The 13,902-nt window shown below is 26.1% G+C and overlaps 1 protein-coding gene across 1 annotated transcript in view; it reads right to left on the bottom strand.

Moving 5' to 3' along the window:
* LOC117170010 (bestrophin-4-like) overlaps nucleotides 1-13,902 on the bottom strand; it is a 66,977-nt gene that overhangs the window by 16,985 nt on the left and 36,090 nt on the right. Inside the window, exons 5-6 of the mRNA XM_033356524.1 lie at nucleotides 7,254-7,555; nucleotides 7,142-7,151 (exon numbers count right to left, since the gene is read on the bottom strand). Of these exons, the coding sequence (XP_033212415.1) occupies nucleotides 7,142-7,151; nucleotides 7,254-7,555 (312 nt within the window). The remainder of the gene's footprint in view (nucleotides 1-7,141; nucleotides 7,152-7,253; nucleotides 7,556-13,902) is intronic.

Here is a 13,902-nt window from a genome sequence, read left to right as displayed (position 1 = left end):
TCCTATATTTGTAGGGGGGTGGGGGTGGCTGGGGGGTGGAGGGTAGTCCGTTTAGCGTGCAATCGACTCGGGATACTTATAAGATACTACCATGATTTTTTTTAGATTTTTTGGTCCAAAAATAAATTAGGCCAAAAACCGGCCTTACCAACCCTCCCCCTTTATAACAGTACTAAAAATAAAAATAAATGGATTGATACTTACAATAAATTTGGTTTAAAAGTTGCGTTACCGTATATACAAGGTCTCTCTGAACGTTTACGAAGTTCATTAAAAAAATTTAACATAAATGTTTATTTCAAAAACACTAACAGTTTAGATAACTATTTATTAAAGAAAAAAGATAGGGATAGCATTGAAAATTTGTCTGGTGTTATTTATATGATAAAATGCAAATGTTGTAATAAAGTTTATATAGGTGAAACTGGGAGGAGATTAAAAACTAGAATTGCCGAACATAAAAGAGATTGTACAATTGGAAATTTAAATACAGGCTTCTCACAACACTCTTGGAATTCTAATCACTATTTCGATTTCGAATTCAGCAATATTCAAATATTAGCTACTGAAAAAAATACTTATCAAAGACGTATTATTTAATCTGTATTCATAAACAAATTTCGAAATATTTCTGTTAATTTAAAAAATGAAATTTTAAATATTAATAAAATTTACCAAAGCATAATTAATTAATGTCATCTTATTTTAGTTACAAAAAAATGTTTCTTTAAATCTTGAAATTTAAATTTAATTTAATTTCGCGCTTCCTCATCAGTAATTCTATGGAAATTTGGCCAATCATTGTATTTCATTTTATATACTGCCTTTATCTTCATCAACGATTTACCGCCTTATTTATCTCCTAGTCATATGTTCGTCGTTGTTTCCAAAACACTTAGAACGGTTTTATAATCGTTAATAATATAGTTTTTACGCTTAAAAAGGCCTCTTCAATTTTATGAGGCTTTCTCTTTGTACTCATCCTCAATAATTGTTGGGAGTCTTACTTTTTTTAAAACTTTAATAACGTATAAACTATTTTTAATTATGACACAAAAAAATTGACACGTATTGAGTCCAAAATTGCAAAATGATTGTTGTTTCGCTTACAAATCGTTTTAAACTAAGGTATTATTTTTTAAATATTTTTTACTCATAAATAATAACTTTTTTTAAAACTATTTTTATTTATTTTCATTATGTATTAGCTTATTATCATTATTATTTAGATACTCTGAAAAAGGCACGCAGTGATGCCGAAACGTCGTCGAAGTTTTAATTTTTGTTCTAAAAATAAATGGAGTTGACTTGATAGCTCAAATTTGTTTTTATTTTGCCGTTACCGTAAGACAGAAGAAATAATTTTTCTACAATTCAAATATTTCAGTCTTTGAAAGCCTTCAAACTACTGAAATGAATAAAAAAAATCTGATAATCTTTTAAAATACCCTAAAATATTTCGAATTCTTTGATATCTTTTGAAAGCCCTTGAAACTTTTGAAAGAACTTGAAGATTATTTCAAATCCTTTAGCCTCCTCTAAAATTATGAAAAGCTCTTGAAAATGCCAAGGATTAAAACAAAATACGTTAAAATATTTCATATCCTTTAATCATTGCATCAGTTGATCTGCAGGATCAATTAAATTAAAACTTTTTAATTTAAAAAAAATCCATTGAATTGAGTAGAAAAGAGTAAATTTATAGAAATTCAAGTGAATTAAAAAACTTTCAGTGAATTCATAAAATTCAAGAGAATTCAAAAGAATTTAGGTTGAATTCGAAATCTCTACAAATATTTAAAACCCTACAAAATACCTCACTTCTCATCAATACATTCTTTAAAATGCACTAAAATATTATGAAATTTCGTGATATTCTATGATGATATTTTCTGAAAACATGGAAAAGTATTCTTTATCCTTTTGGGAAGGGTGCAGTCTACACTCTACCATTTCACCACATGGTGCCAAAAAATGGAACTAGAAAGAGTAGGTACAATTTTTAACATGTATTTTAATTTTTAAATAAAAGTGTTGTTACGATTGTTTTGTAAAGTTTAAAACAATTATTGAATACCAAAAACAAATATTCATCAAAAACAAATAGTTTGAGATAGAATTTTCATCTTATAAAGTAAAAAAAAAACATATTTTTGTGAAATAGGTTTTTAAAAAAAATACAATTATTTCACTATTTCATGTGAGTTTCAATGCATTGTACAATTAAATAAACATTAATTAATTTATGTAGCGACAAATTTTATCCATATAATAAATTTAAATGCGAATTCTAACCTAACTTTTAGATCAGATTTTTAAATGGTAAATATTTAATGTATAAATTAATAAAAATGTACTTTGAGTTCATTTTTGCTTCAAAGTAAGTTCATTTAAGTTTATAATTGTTTGAAAATCACAATAAAGAGAACGGTAATTGTTTTTTTTTTTTTAGAAAAATATTTTTGTCAAAAAATGTGTCTCTTTTTTCACAGTATAATATGTAAATTCCATCTACAACACTTTGTTTTCGATAACAACTTATTTTTATTATTCAATAAATACATTAAACTCCACAAAAAAATCGTTCAAACAATTTTATGCACAAATTAAAATGCATCTTTAAAATCGTACCTATTCTTTCTACTTCGGATGTTTGTCACCAGGTGGCGTATCGCAATTTAACCATTCCCAATAATATTTCAAACCTTTAAAATCACTGCAAATTAATTAAATTAATTTTTTTATCCTTGGAATCTTTTAAAATTCGCTAAAATAATTCAAATTAAAAAAGCTTCTGAAAATAATGTCTTAAAAGTTTTACAAATGCCCTAAAATCTTAAAATTTCCTTAAAATTATTGTAATCTATTAAAAATTTCTCGGAACCTTTATAAATACCGTGAAATATTTCAAAGAATGCAAAATAATTCAATAATAAGTATAGACCTAAAATTAATAGTGATTAACTCATGAATTAATGTACGATTACTCAAATAGGGTACCCTTAGGGACGACACCTTGAAAATAGGGTACTTATATTATATTTTTCCTACACCAAATATTTTCTACACAAAATTTAATACTGTTATATTTTTCCTAGAAAAAATTTTTTCTGCACCGAAAATTTCCTACACTGAAATTAATATTGTTTAATAATTTTATTTGTTTTTCTACACAAAATATTTCCTGCACAGAATTAATTATTGTTTAATACTATTATATTTTCCCCACACAAAATATTTTCTACGCAGTATATATTCTAGAGAAATAAATCATGTGCACTTCTTAATTTAAAATTATCTCATTGCAATATTCTAGATATTTGTAAATTTTTGTGATTATACTTTTTTCGCAAAATAAGTAAGAAATAAAAATTTCAATCAAATACAATAAAATACAAAAAAGTGTAATATTCGTCAGAATAATAGAAAAAAGTTCTACTTTCCTGTAATTACAGTTGTAATTTATTGTATTTATTTGTAGATTCCTGTAGAAATGGTTTTAGTTTTTTTGCACTTTTTGTAAAAACTTTCCCACTAGGGTGAATTTTGTAAAATCAATACTAAAGACGGTATTTTAAAAACTTTTTTAACATCTATTATTTGTCTTTGATAAGTGAGAAGTTTTAAAGTATCTTTAAACTAATTTTCAATTGTTTAAACAATGTTTTTACCTGCAAATCGTAAAAAGCAATTATTTTTCGGATAAATTATGCAGTGGATGAATTTCAAGGATAATAGTTCTTGTTTAGTAAATTTGGTAATTATTTAAACAATTTTCATGCTGTGAATCGTGAAAGGTTATTACTTTGCTGGGATTAATGACACAATTACCGACTGTTAAAACAACAATTTTCATTTGTTTCAACAAATTTTTTAATCCTGTAAGTTGTGAAAAGTTATTATTTTCTGAAACTAATGTCGGCGATGAAGAAATTTAAGAGTGATATTTTTTTGTCACAGACAATTTGTGATAATTTAAAAAATTAATAATACTTGTTTTTTTTTCATAGGAAAGATGGAAAAAGTTCGAGTGTTTTTAAATCTCTTGAACAATATATTTCGCTGATTAAGCAGTGTTTTGTTTCATCAATTAAATCGATTTAAAAAAATAACTATCAATAAAGTAACTAAAAAAAAATGGTTAAAAAGATGATTTTTTTTATTGGTTATAAGTTCTGAAATAAAACACAGTAATAACTGTTAAGGATGTACAGGACGAAAAATGGCCTTAACAAATGAAAATTGTTTAAATAATGGCTAATGTCGTTAAAAAAATATATTCGTTCATTGTGTAATTAGTTCCGGGAAATAATAATACTTTACGAGTAAAAAGGAAAAAATCGTTTGCACAAATGAAATTTCTTTAAATAATTACCAAATTTGTTTAAAATGTACCATTAATCCTGAAAAATAATCACTTCACGTTTTACAGGCGCAAAACATGGTTTCGACTAATAATAACTGTTTAAATAACTTGAAATTAGTTTTAAAAAATCCTTGAAAACTTATCATTCATCGAATAAAAATGAGTTAATGTGTAGAAAATATTTTATTTACCGTTTTAAATATATTGTGTAGAATATATTTCGTATAGGAATAATATTGGACATAATATTTTTGTGCACAATATTTTTTAAATATCCCCATAATAAAATATAACTATTTAATTTTTGGTAGGAAATATTCTTTGTAGAAAATCTTTTGTGTAGGAAAAATGTTGTACAGAAACTGTTTTCTGCAGAAAAAAATAAAATGATTAAACAATATTATGTTTTGTGTATTAAATATTCTGTGCAGAAAAAATGGGGTGTAAGAAAAATATAAATGTTAAATTTTGTGTGGGAAATATTTTGTGCACCATAAATTTGTGCAAGAACAGCGTTTTCTCAAATTAAGTAACAGCTGATGTACGTAATTTTTCCAAATTCGGAAAAAATTTCTCCTGAAGATTATCTTTTTAGTTTTAAATTTTATTACTTTGTTGAAAATTCATTCTTAAAAAGACATCCTTTTTCTTTACAAATTCAACTGTTTTCTTAAAAATTCCTCTTTTTGGGTTGAAAAATTCACCTCTTTTCGTATAACATTAAACTTTTGAATTTTTGTGTTGAAAAGTCAATTGAAATCTTTTTGGATAAAAATTCAACTCTTTTTTTGTTGTTGAAAATTTGTCTTTTTGATTAAAAAATTCACTTGATTTAGTACAATTTTCATTTTTCTTCGACAAAAATGGAACTGTTTCATTAAAAATTCAACTCTTTTTTTAATTTTGTCTTTTTAATTTTCAAATGCACCTACTTTAGCAGAAATGACATGTTTTTTGGACAAAAATGCTATTTTGTTAAAAATTCAACAATTTTTTTGAAGTCCTACTTTTTTGTTGAAAATTATGCTGCTTTGTTGAAAATTTAATAATTTTAGAGAATTTGCTTTTGTTTAAATTTGATATTTTGGTGTTGAAAAGAGAACTGAAACCTTTTCTGGGTGAAAATTAAACTATTTAAAAAAATGTTTATATTAAAAATTCATCTATTTTAAGAGAAATTTCATCTTTCTTGGACAAAAATGCAACATTTTGGTTGAAAATTCAAGAAATTTATTGCAAAACCATACCTTTTGGTTGAAAATTCTGCTGTTTTGTTGAAAATTTAACTATTTCATGGAAAAATTACTTTTGGTTAAAATATAATATTTTGATGTTGAAATGAAAACTGATATCTTTTCCCTATGAAAATTCAACCATTTCAATTTTTTTAAGAATAAAATTCGTCAGATTTAAAAGAAATTTCATCTTTCTTGGATAAAAATACAACTTTTTGGTTGAAAATACAACAATTCTGTTGCAAAATCATACTTTTTGGTGGAAAATGCTGCTGTTTTGTTTAAAATTTAATTATCTCGTAACAATTTTAATTTTTGTTAAAATTTATATTTTGGTGTGAACTGAAATCTTTTCTGAAAGAAAGTTCAACATGAAAAAATGTTGTTTTTTTTATCGAAAATTAATTTGCTTTAGAGAAAGTTTCATCTTCCTTGAATAAAAACGCAACTATTTTTTAGAGAATTCAACTATTTTGTCAAAAAATCATACTTTTTGGTTGAGGAAACTCGTTTTTTAAAATTGAAAATTAAATTTTTTCGTAGAAACTGATTTTTTGCTTAAAAAGTCATATTTTAATCGTCAAAAAACAGTTGAAGTCTTCTTAACAGAACATTCAACTATTTTTGTTGTTGAAAATTTATAATTTTTATTTAAAAATTCATCTTTTTTATAAGAAATTTCATTTTTTTAAATGAAAATTAAACTGTTTGGTTGAAAATTATTCTTCTTTGCTTGAGTATTGCACTATTTTGTTCGAAAGATTAACTTGAATTACTTAGTTCAGAAACCATTTTTTTAAAGGTTTATATTTTTAGTTGAAAATCCATCTCTTTGGTCAAAAGTTGAACTATTTTGTTGCAAATTAATCTTTTTTGATGAAAAATTAAATTACTTGGGCAAAAGTTAGACTTCATTGTTAAAAATGTATTTTTTGATTGAAACCTTGTGTCTACGGTTGAAAATTTAACTGTTTAGTATAAAAGCCTTGTTTTTGGTTTAAAATGTAAAATTTCCCATTTTTTTCAGATTTATATTTTTTAGTCGAAAATTCTCATTTTTTGCTAGAAACAAAAAGAATTTTCTTAATTTGAAATTTCATTTTTCTTGGTTAAAAATGCATCAGTTTCAATAAATTTGTCTCTTGGCTTGAAGGTTCAACAATTTAGATAAAGTTTTCTTTCTTTCTTGAGTAAAAAATCTTTATCTGTTGAAACTTCGTCTTTTTGCTTTTAAAATTCTTTTTTGTATAAATTTAATTTTGTTAAAAATCCATCTTTTAAAATAGAAAATACTTTTTTTTTTGTTTAAAATAAATTGATAAATTTGAAATTTTTTACCTAAAATACTGCTCTATTCCGTTTATAAAAGATTCTATGTTAAAAGTATTACGAAATCAAAATTCTGGTATTTGAATAATAATCATCAGGGAAAATAAAAAATTATTAAAAAAATAATCAGGTGGAGGGAGGGATGTAGAAATATTCTCTAACGGTTTGTTACCAGGTTTCATAATCCCAATTAGAAGAGGATAATGTGTACCTCTTCTGAACTGTAAACATCGCAAAGAAGAGGAAATAGCGGAAATTCCTCGGAGGAATTCTTATTTACATTCGTTTTTTTTTTTATTTACGAGAGATACTTGGAAATTTACCTTGACATTTTTCCGACGTTAAAGTGAATCCCGGAGATGGAATCTTCGGCAATGTCGGTTCGGAATTGTTTTTGCTGATAATCGGGCGGAACCATTTCGTCGATTCGAACCGAGGAAGGCAAAACTTCTTGTTGAGCTGCTGTCAGTTGGATATTCGCTGTTGAGGGTTCAGGATGTTCCTCGCGGAAGGGTTCGGAAGCTGCCGTGTAGGGCAATTCCACGGGGAAGACTTCGTCCCAGTACTGATCGCGAATCAACTCCGGATGCTCATGATGCATCTCGTCGACGATTAAATAGCTCACCTGAGAAAGGGCATTTTATTTTATTTATTTCAAGATCTATTAACTTAAAAAAGATGATGCAATTCTAGGAATCATAGCCATTCAGTGGCTGAGCTTTAGTTAAAAAAAAGGGGATTTTATTTATTATTAACCTTCAAACGGTACCCTCCGACCGAGAATACGTAAACGGTACACTGGTGCGAATTGGTTTGTTCGCAATGTTAATATTAAATATTTAATATATTGAACATCTAATAAACAACTAGCATATATCACGCATATTTAACATATATATTTAATATATATGGGGATAATCCGCTGCAGCTGTGTTTGTGTGAATGCCAACCGAATGAAAAAACTTCGGGTGCGAATTTACACCAGTGTACCGTTTGAGGGTTAAAAGCCTCGTGTCACCGAGAGTTGAAAGCGGCCATGCGACGGCGCTAGTAGAAACTTTGTTCTAGTTGTTTTGACTTTTATTTGCCTTTTGTCATGTTTATCGCTCTGGTGTGAAAATCAGGTTATAAAAGTGAATTCAGAGATTTTAAAACGTGGGTTCAAAGAACATGGAAGACTTTGAGAGTAATTTTTGTAGTTTTTCAAGATTTACAAATTTTGTAGGTAAACTGAATTTTGTCAAGTTTTGACTATTTCAAAAATAGTCAAATAATAATCTGAAAAATTTTAAGGCAATTTTTTTAATTTTGTAGAATAAATAAAAAATGCAGTGTGAAAATTTTAAATAGTTTTTTATTTTGAAAAATGAACTTTAAGAGAAAACTGAAAAAGGTTTTTCAACATAACAAACGATTTCCTAAGATTTCTAATAATAATTTAGAAAATTTTAAAGCAAAATGTTTCAATTTGATAAGATTTCAAAATAAAGACGAACAAAAATCGAGTAAATTTAGGAAACATTTAGTAGAATTGAAAATAATTTCGAAAGTTTTGAAGAGAATATACAAAATTTCTTAAAACTGCTGGGAAAATTTAGAAGACTGTAAGCTAATTTATTTAAATTGAAATATTTGAAAATTTTTCAAAAAATTCGTGTCAGTTAAAAATATTTTCAGGAATTTAAGACGTTTTAAATAGAATAGAAATATTTGAAAACTAGGAAAAGTTTTCGAAAATTTATTTAAAAAAAAAAACGAATTTTCTACAAAATAGTTTGGTTTTCACCTAAAAAGTATGCATTTTTAACAAAAGATAATTTCCAACCAAATTGTTTTAATCTTATACCAAAATAGTTTAATTTCCAACTCAAAAAGAAGAATTTTCAACAAAAAAATGTAATTGATGTTTCAATCAAAAACATTTTAAATATAAAACAGTTGAATTCAAACAAAATAGACAAATTTTCAACAAAACAGCTGATTTTTCAACCAAAAAATATTTTTCCATCAAGAAAGAAAAAATATTTAACCAAGTTATAAGATTTTCGAGCCAAAAAGACGAGTTTCTATAAATCAGTTTTTTTTTAAATGTGAATTTTTAACAATAAATTTAATTTTCTATACAAAAGATTTGTTAACCAAGAACATGAATCTTCAACCAAGAAAGAATTTCTCAGTCAAGAAAGAACAAAAATGTCAAACAATTTGTTATATTTTAAAACCAAAAAGACGAATGCTATACAAAATAATTAAAATGTAACACATAAAGTCAATTTTTTCAACAAAAAATTTGAATTTTTAACTAAAAATATTGACTTTTTAACTATATTGTTGAATTTTCAACAAAAAAGTTCATTTTCTACCAAAGAGATAAATCTTCAAGAAAAAAATATTTTTCATTTAATTTTACATGAAACAGTTAACTTAAACTTTTTGTTTTGAAAATGTTGTTGAACTTTTTTGTTGGAAATTCTTAATTTCTGGTTAAAAATTCAACTGCTTTGCAAAAAATTCGTCCTTTTGCCTTAAAAATAAAACAATTTGGTTGACAGTTTTTTTTCTTGAACATTCAACTGCTTTGTTGGAAATTCGTCTTTTTGGTTAAAAATTCTTCTCTTTTGGTATAAGTCATCATTTTTTATTAAAAATGCAAATGTTTGGTTGAATATTAATGTGGTTTGATTAAGGATTCAACTGCTTTATTAAAAATTCGTCTTTTTTGGTTTTAATTCCACTGTTTTTAATTTAAAACTAAAGTCTGTTTTGGTTGAAATTCAAATTATACAATTTTTTATAAGAAATCGTCTTTATAAGTTAAAAATTGCATTATTTGGTTACAAGGTTAATTACTTTGTTGAAAATTCAATAATTTGGTTAAAAATTCATTCTTTGTAACTAAAAATTCATAATTTCGGGTTAAAAACTAAAGTGTTTTATTGCAAATTCGATTTTTTAAATTAAAAATTCAACAATTTGGTAGAAAAATCTACTATTTGGGTGAAAATTGACTTCATAGTTGAAAATTCAACTTTTACGTAGAAAATTGTCTGAAAAATATTCCTTAGTTGAAGATTCATCTCTTTGGCTGAAAATGAACTTTTTTTGTTGAAAACTCAAACATTTTTTAAAAGCTAAACTTTTTAGTTTCAAATTCAAATTCTTTAAATAAAAATAGACCTTATAGTTTAAAAATTAACCATTTTGTATGACATTCGTCTTTTTGGCTTGAAAATTCAACAAATTGGTTGACATTTTATTCTTTATTCAGTGAAAAATTCTTTCTTGGTTGAAGATTCATCACTTTGGTTCAAAATTTATTCGTATTTTTCAACATTTTTTTTCGTAGAAAATGAACTTTTTTGTTAAAAATTCACATTTTCAGATTAAAAATCATACTATTTTGTATAAAACTCGTATTTTGGGATTGAAAATCCAACAATTTGGTTGAATTTTTATTTCATGACTGAGAAATTTTTTTTTTTTTCGTTGAAAAATAAACTATAGTGTTGAAAATGGTCTATTTTGGTTGAATTCAACTGTTTTTTATGTAAAATAAAAATATTGTTTGTTGGAAATATCAACTATAAGATTTTCGTTGAAAAATCGCATTTTTAAGTTGAAAAATAAACTATTTGGGTAACAATTTTTTTTCTTCCTCGACTAAAAAATATTTCTTGGTTGAAGATTCATCACTTGGGTCGAAAATTCTTAAAAATTCGTTTTTTTTCTCCAATTTTTTTTATTGAAAATTCGTCTTTCTGGGTTGAAAACTGAACTGATAAATATTTCTTGGTTAAAAATTCATCTCTTTGGCTAAAATTTATTTCTATTGTTGAAACTTCTTTTTTCTTGTAAAAAATTGACTTTTTTATTGAAAATTCAGATTTTCAAGTAGAAAATTTAACTGCTTTGTACAAATCTCATATTTTCGGCTTGAAAATTCAACAGCTTCGTAGAAAATTCAACTATTTGGTTGAAAACTAACATTTCTGTTCAAAGTCTACATTTTCGAGTTGGAACTTCAATTGTTTTGTAGAAAATTAATATTTTGTTTGAAATCAATTTCTTGTGATTTAGAATCAAAATCTTGCATGGTTGTAATATCAACTATCTTTCACATTTTTTCTTAAAAATTTATATTTTTTTATTGAAAGTTCAACAACTTGGTTAAAAGTAGAACTAATTCGTTAAAAATTAATTTTTTTGTAGAAAATTCATTCTTTTAGCTGAAAATTCATCTCTTTATTTGACAAGTCAAGTTCTTCGCTGTCGACGATTTTCTTAAATCTACAAAATTATATTGTCTTCCGATGTATTGCATTTCCGTTTGATTCTTTCAAAATGAGCCTAAACCTTGCAAAAAAAGGGAAGAGAAAGGAGAAAATTAGATCAAAATTCTCGATGTTAGGAATTTTAGGAGATTTTTCAAATTTAAGGGGACGAAAAGGGGAAAAAGGGGATGGACTGTAATCTCTGCAATTCTAGAAGCGAATAGTATACTCTGAATTAAAAAAAAAAGACTCAAGTTAAAGAATTGGAAGTACGTGTTCAGCAAAGGAATCGTATTTAAATTTCAAAGCGTTCTCTGTTACCCAATGGAGAGAATGAATATATATTACATATGGAATTTAGGTTCATATCTGTCAGCATAATCTGTTGCCAAACTACTTCAAAGTTGCTAATGAGCAACTTTTCCTAAAAGAAAAGGTGACCTGGCCAATGAGTCCAATAAGAAAATCCAAATCTTCTTTTGGATATAATTTCATTTTTCTATTGAAAAGGCTACTAAATATTATATTTTTGGTTCTGAATTCACTACCGTTTGGTTAAAACTCGTCTTATTTTATTAGAATGTTATAATTTTTATGGAGGATTCAATTACTTTGTTAACAAATTTTAGTTGAAGGTTCATCTCTTTGGTAAATAATTTAACTATTTTTATTAAAAATATATCTTTTTCAATGAAAAATGTGAACCACTTGATTGGAAATCAACTTTTTCGTTGATAAACCATATGTTTGGGTTGAAAATTCAACTTTTTTATCGGTAATTTGTTCGTTTGACTTTAAAATTGAATAATTTTGTTGAAAATTCATATATTTTGTTCAAAATTCATCTTTTTTGGTAGAACAATAATCTATCTCAGTCAAAAATTCATCTTTTTCTTGAAAATTTAACCACTTTCTTGAAAATACATTTTTTTGTTCAAAAATTAATTTTTTTTTTATCTGAAAATTTGACTATTTCATATTTAGTTAATACTTTATCCTGTATATTGGATAAGTTAAACATTCGTCTTTTTTGATAGAAGATTAATCTCCTTGGTTGAGAATTCTTGCATTTTGTTAAAATGTTATATATTTGGGTAGAAAATTAATCTGGTTTGTTGAAAATTCCATTTTTTCTTAGAAAATTAAACTTTTTGGTTAAAAAACAATATTTTTTAGTTAAAAATTATAATTTTTTGCAGATAATTCGTTAACATTTTGTACTGTACATTGGATAAGTTGTAAATTCGTCATCTCTGATAGAATATCCTCTTAGCCAAAAATTCATCTTTTTGGTTTGAAAATTTAAACATTTTTTTTTTTAAATTAGTTTTATTTCTGTTCAAAGTTTTTTGGCTGAAATCACATTCTGTAAATTATATCAGTTATAAACTCAAATATTCGGTAGAACATTAATGTATTGTATTCCACACTCGACCGAAATAGCCACCTTTTGCCCCTGAAAATAGGGGCGAAAGTAAAATCAGCGGGGCGAAAATAAAATTAGCGGGGCGAAAGTAAAATTAGCGGGGCGAAAGTAAAATTAGCGGGGTGAAAGTAAAATTTGTGGGGCGAAAGTAAAATTTGTGGGGCGAAAGTAAAATTTGTGGGGCGAAAGTGAAATTTGCGGGGCGAAAGTAAAAATTAATCGAAAAAAATTCGAGGCACGAACAAAGCTATAGAAAAATGCGTCAGGCCCGCTTTTCAGGGCCCAAAGGTGGCCACGGTCGAGAATGGAATAAAATACTGTATGCAACACGGGACGAAAGTAGATTTTTCGCTCGGGTGATTCCGAAAATTCAACATTTTGGTAGAAAATTAAACTATTTTGTTAGTCATCAGTTTTGGTCGAAAATTCAACTACATTATTTAAAATTCATCCTTTTGGATTATAAATCCATATTGTATGACAGAACAGTCATTTTTCTTGGTCGAAAAGTTCATCTATTTGGTTTTAATGCAACTGTTGAGTTGAAAATTAATTGCTTTTTTCTAAATTCATCTTTCTGTGTTGAAAATTCATTTCTGTGGGTAGTAAATTTTGTTTGGGTAGACAATTCAACTATTTTGTTGAAAATACAATATATTTCATCTTGAAATCTTCGAAATTGTGTTTCGTATGGAATTCAATACGTAATCTGCATTATTTTTATTTCAAAAAATTTATAAACGGAAAATGCGTCTTTATCCAATGGCTACAGGAGATAAAAAAATTGGTAACGCAGTTTATGCATGACCCATAACTGGAAAAATTTTGTTTGCTTGGTGCCGCCAGACATTTTAGATTCTTTTTTTTTTAGAAAAATTCAGCGCTCAATTTTTAACAGAATTATGGGAGTCGATTTTTAAATTTTCGTTTACTTAAACTTTTATGTTAATAAATTTTTATGAATTGTGCGTTAAAATTGCTTGCCTTTACCGTCAAAATGACACTGGATCATGAAAATTTGTCACTTTATATTTATTTATGTTTTTTTAACAAATTGCATAAACAAACACCTATTATCGGTATTTCTGGGCAAAAAAGAATCGTTTTTTCTTCTTATTCTCTACAAACTAGCTTGTCAGTGATTTTAATTAAAGAATATTTGTTAAACGATATTTGTTTATAATTGTGGGTCCGGATGCAATAAGGGCACATAAAATTTTTTCGTGCGAAAACGAAGTCCCCTGGAGGCTTTAGAAAAAATTTTCGAATTTTAAT

This window comes from Belonocnema kinseyi, chromosome 3 (assembly GCF_010883055.1).
Source record: "Belonocnema kinseyi isolate 2016_QV_RU_SX_M_011 chromosome 3, B_treatae_v1, whole genome shotgun sequence".
Taxonomy (NCBI): Eukaryota; Metazoa; Arthropoda; class Insecta; order Hymenoptera; family Cynipidae; genus Belonocnema; species Belonocnema kinseyi.
The sequence above is the reverse complement of the archived record's forward strand: the minus strand, read 5'-3'. Positions and strand labels throughout refer to the sequence as shown.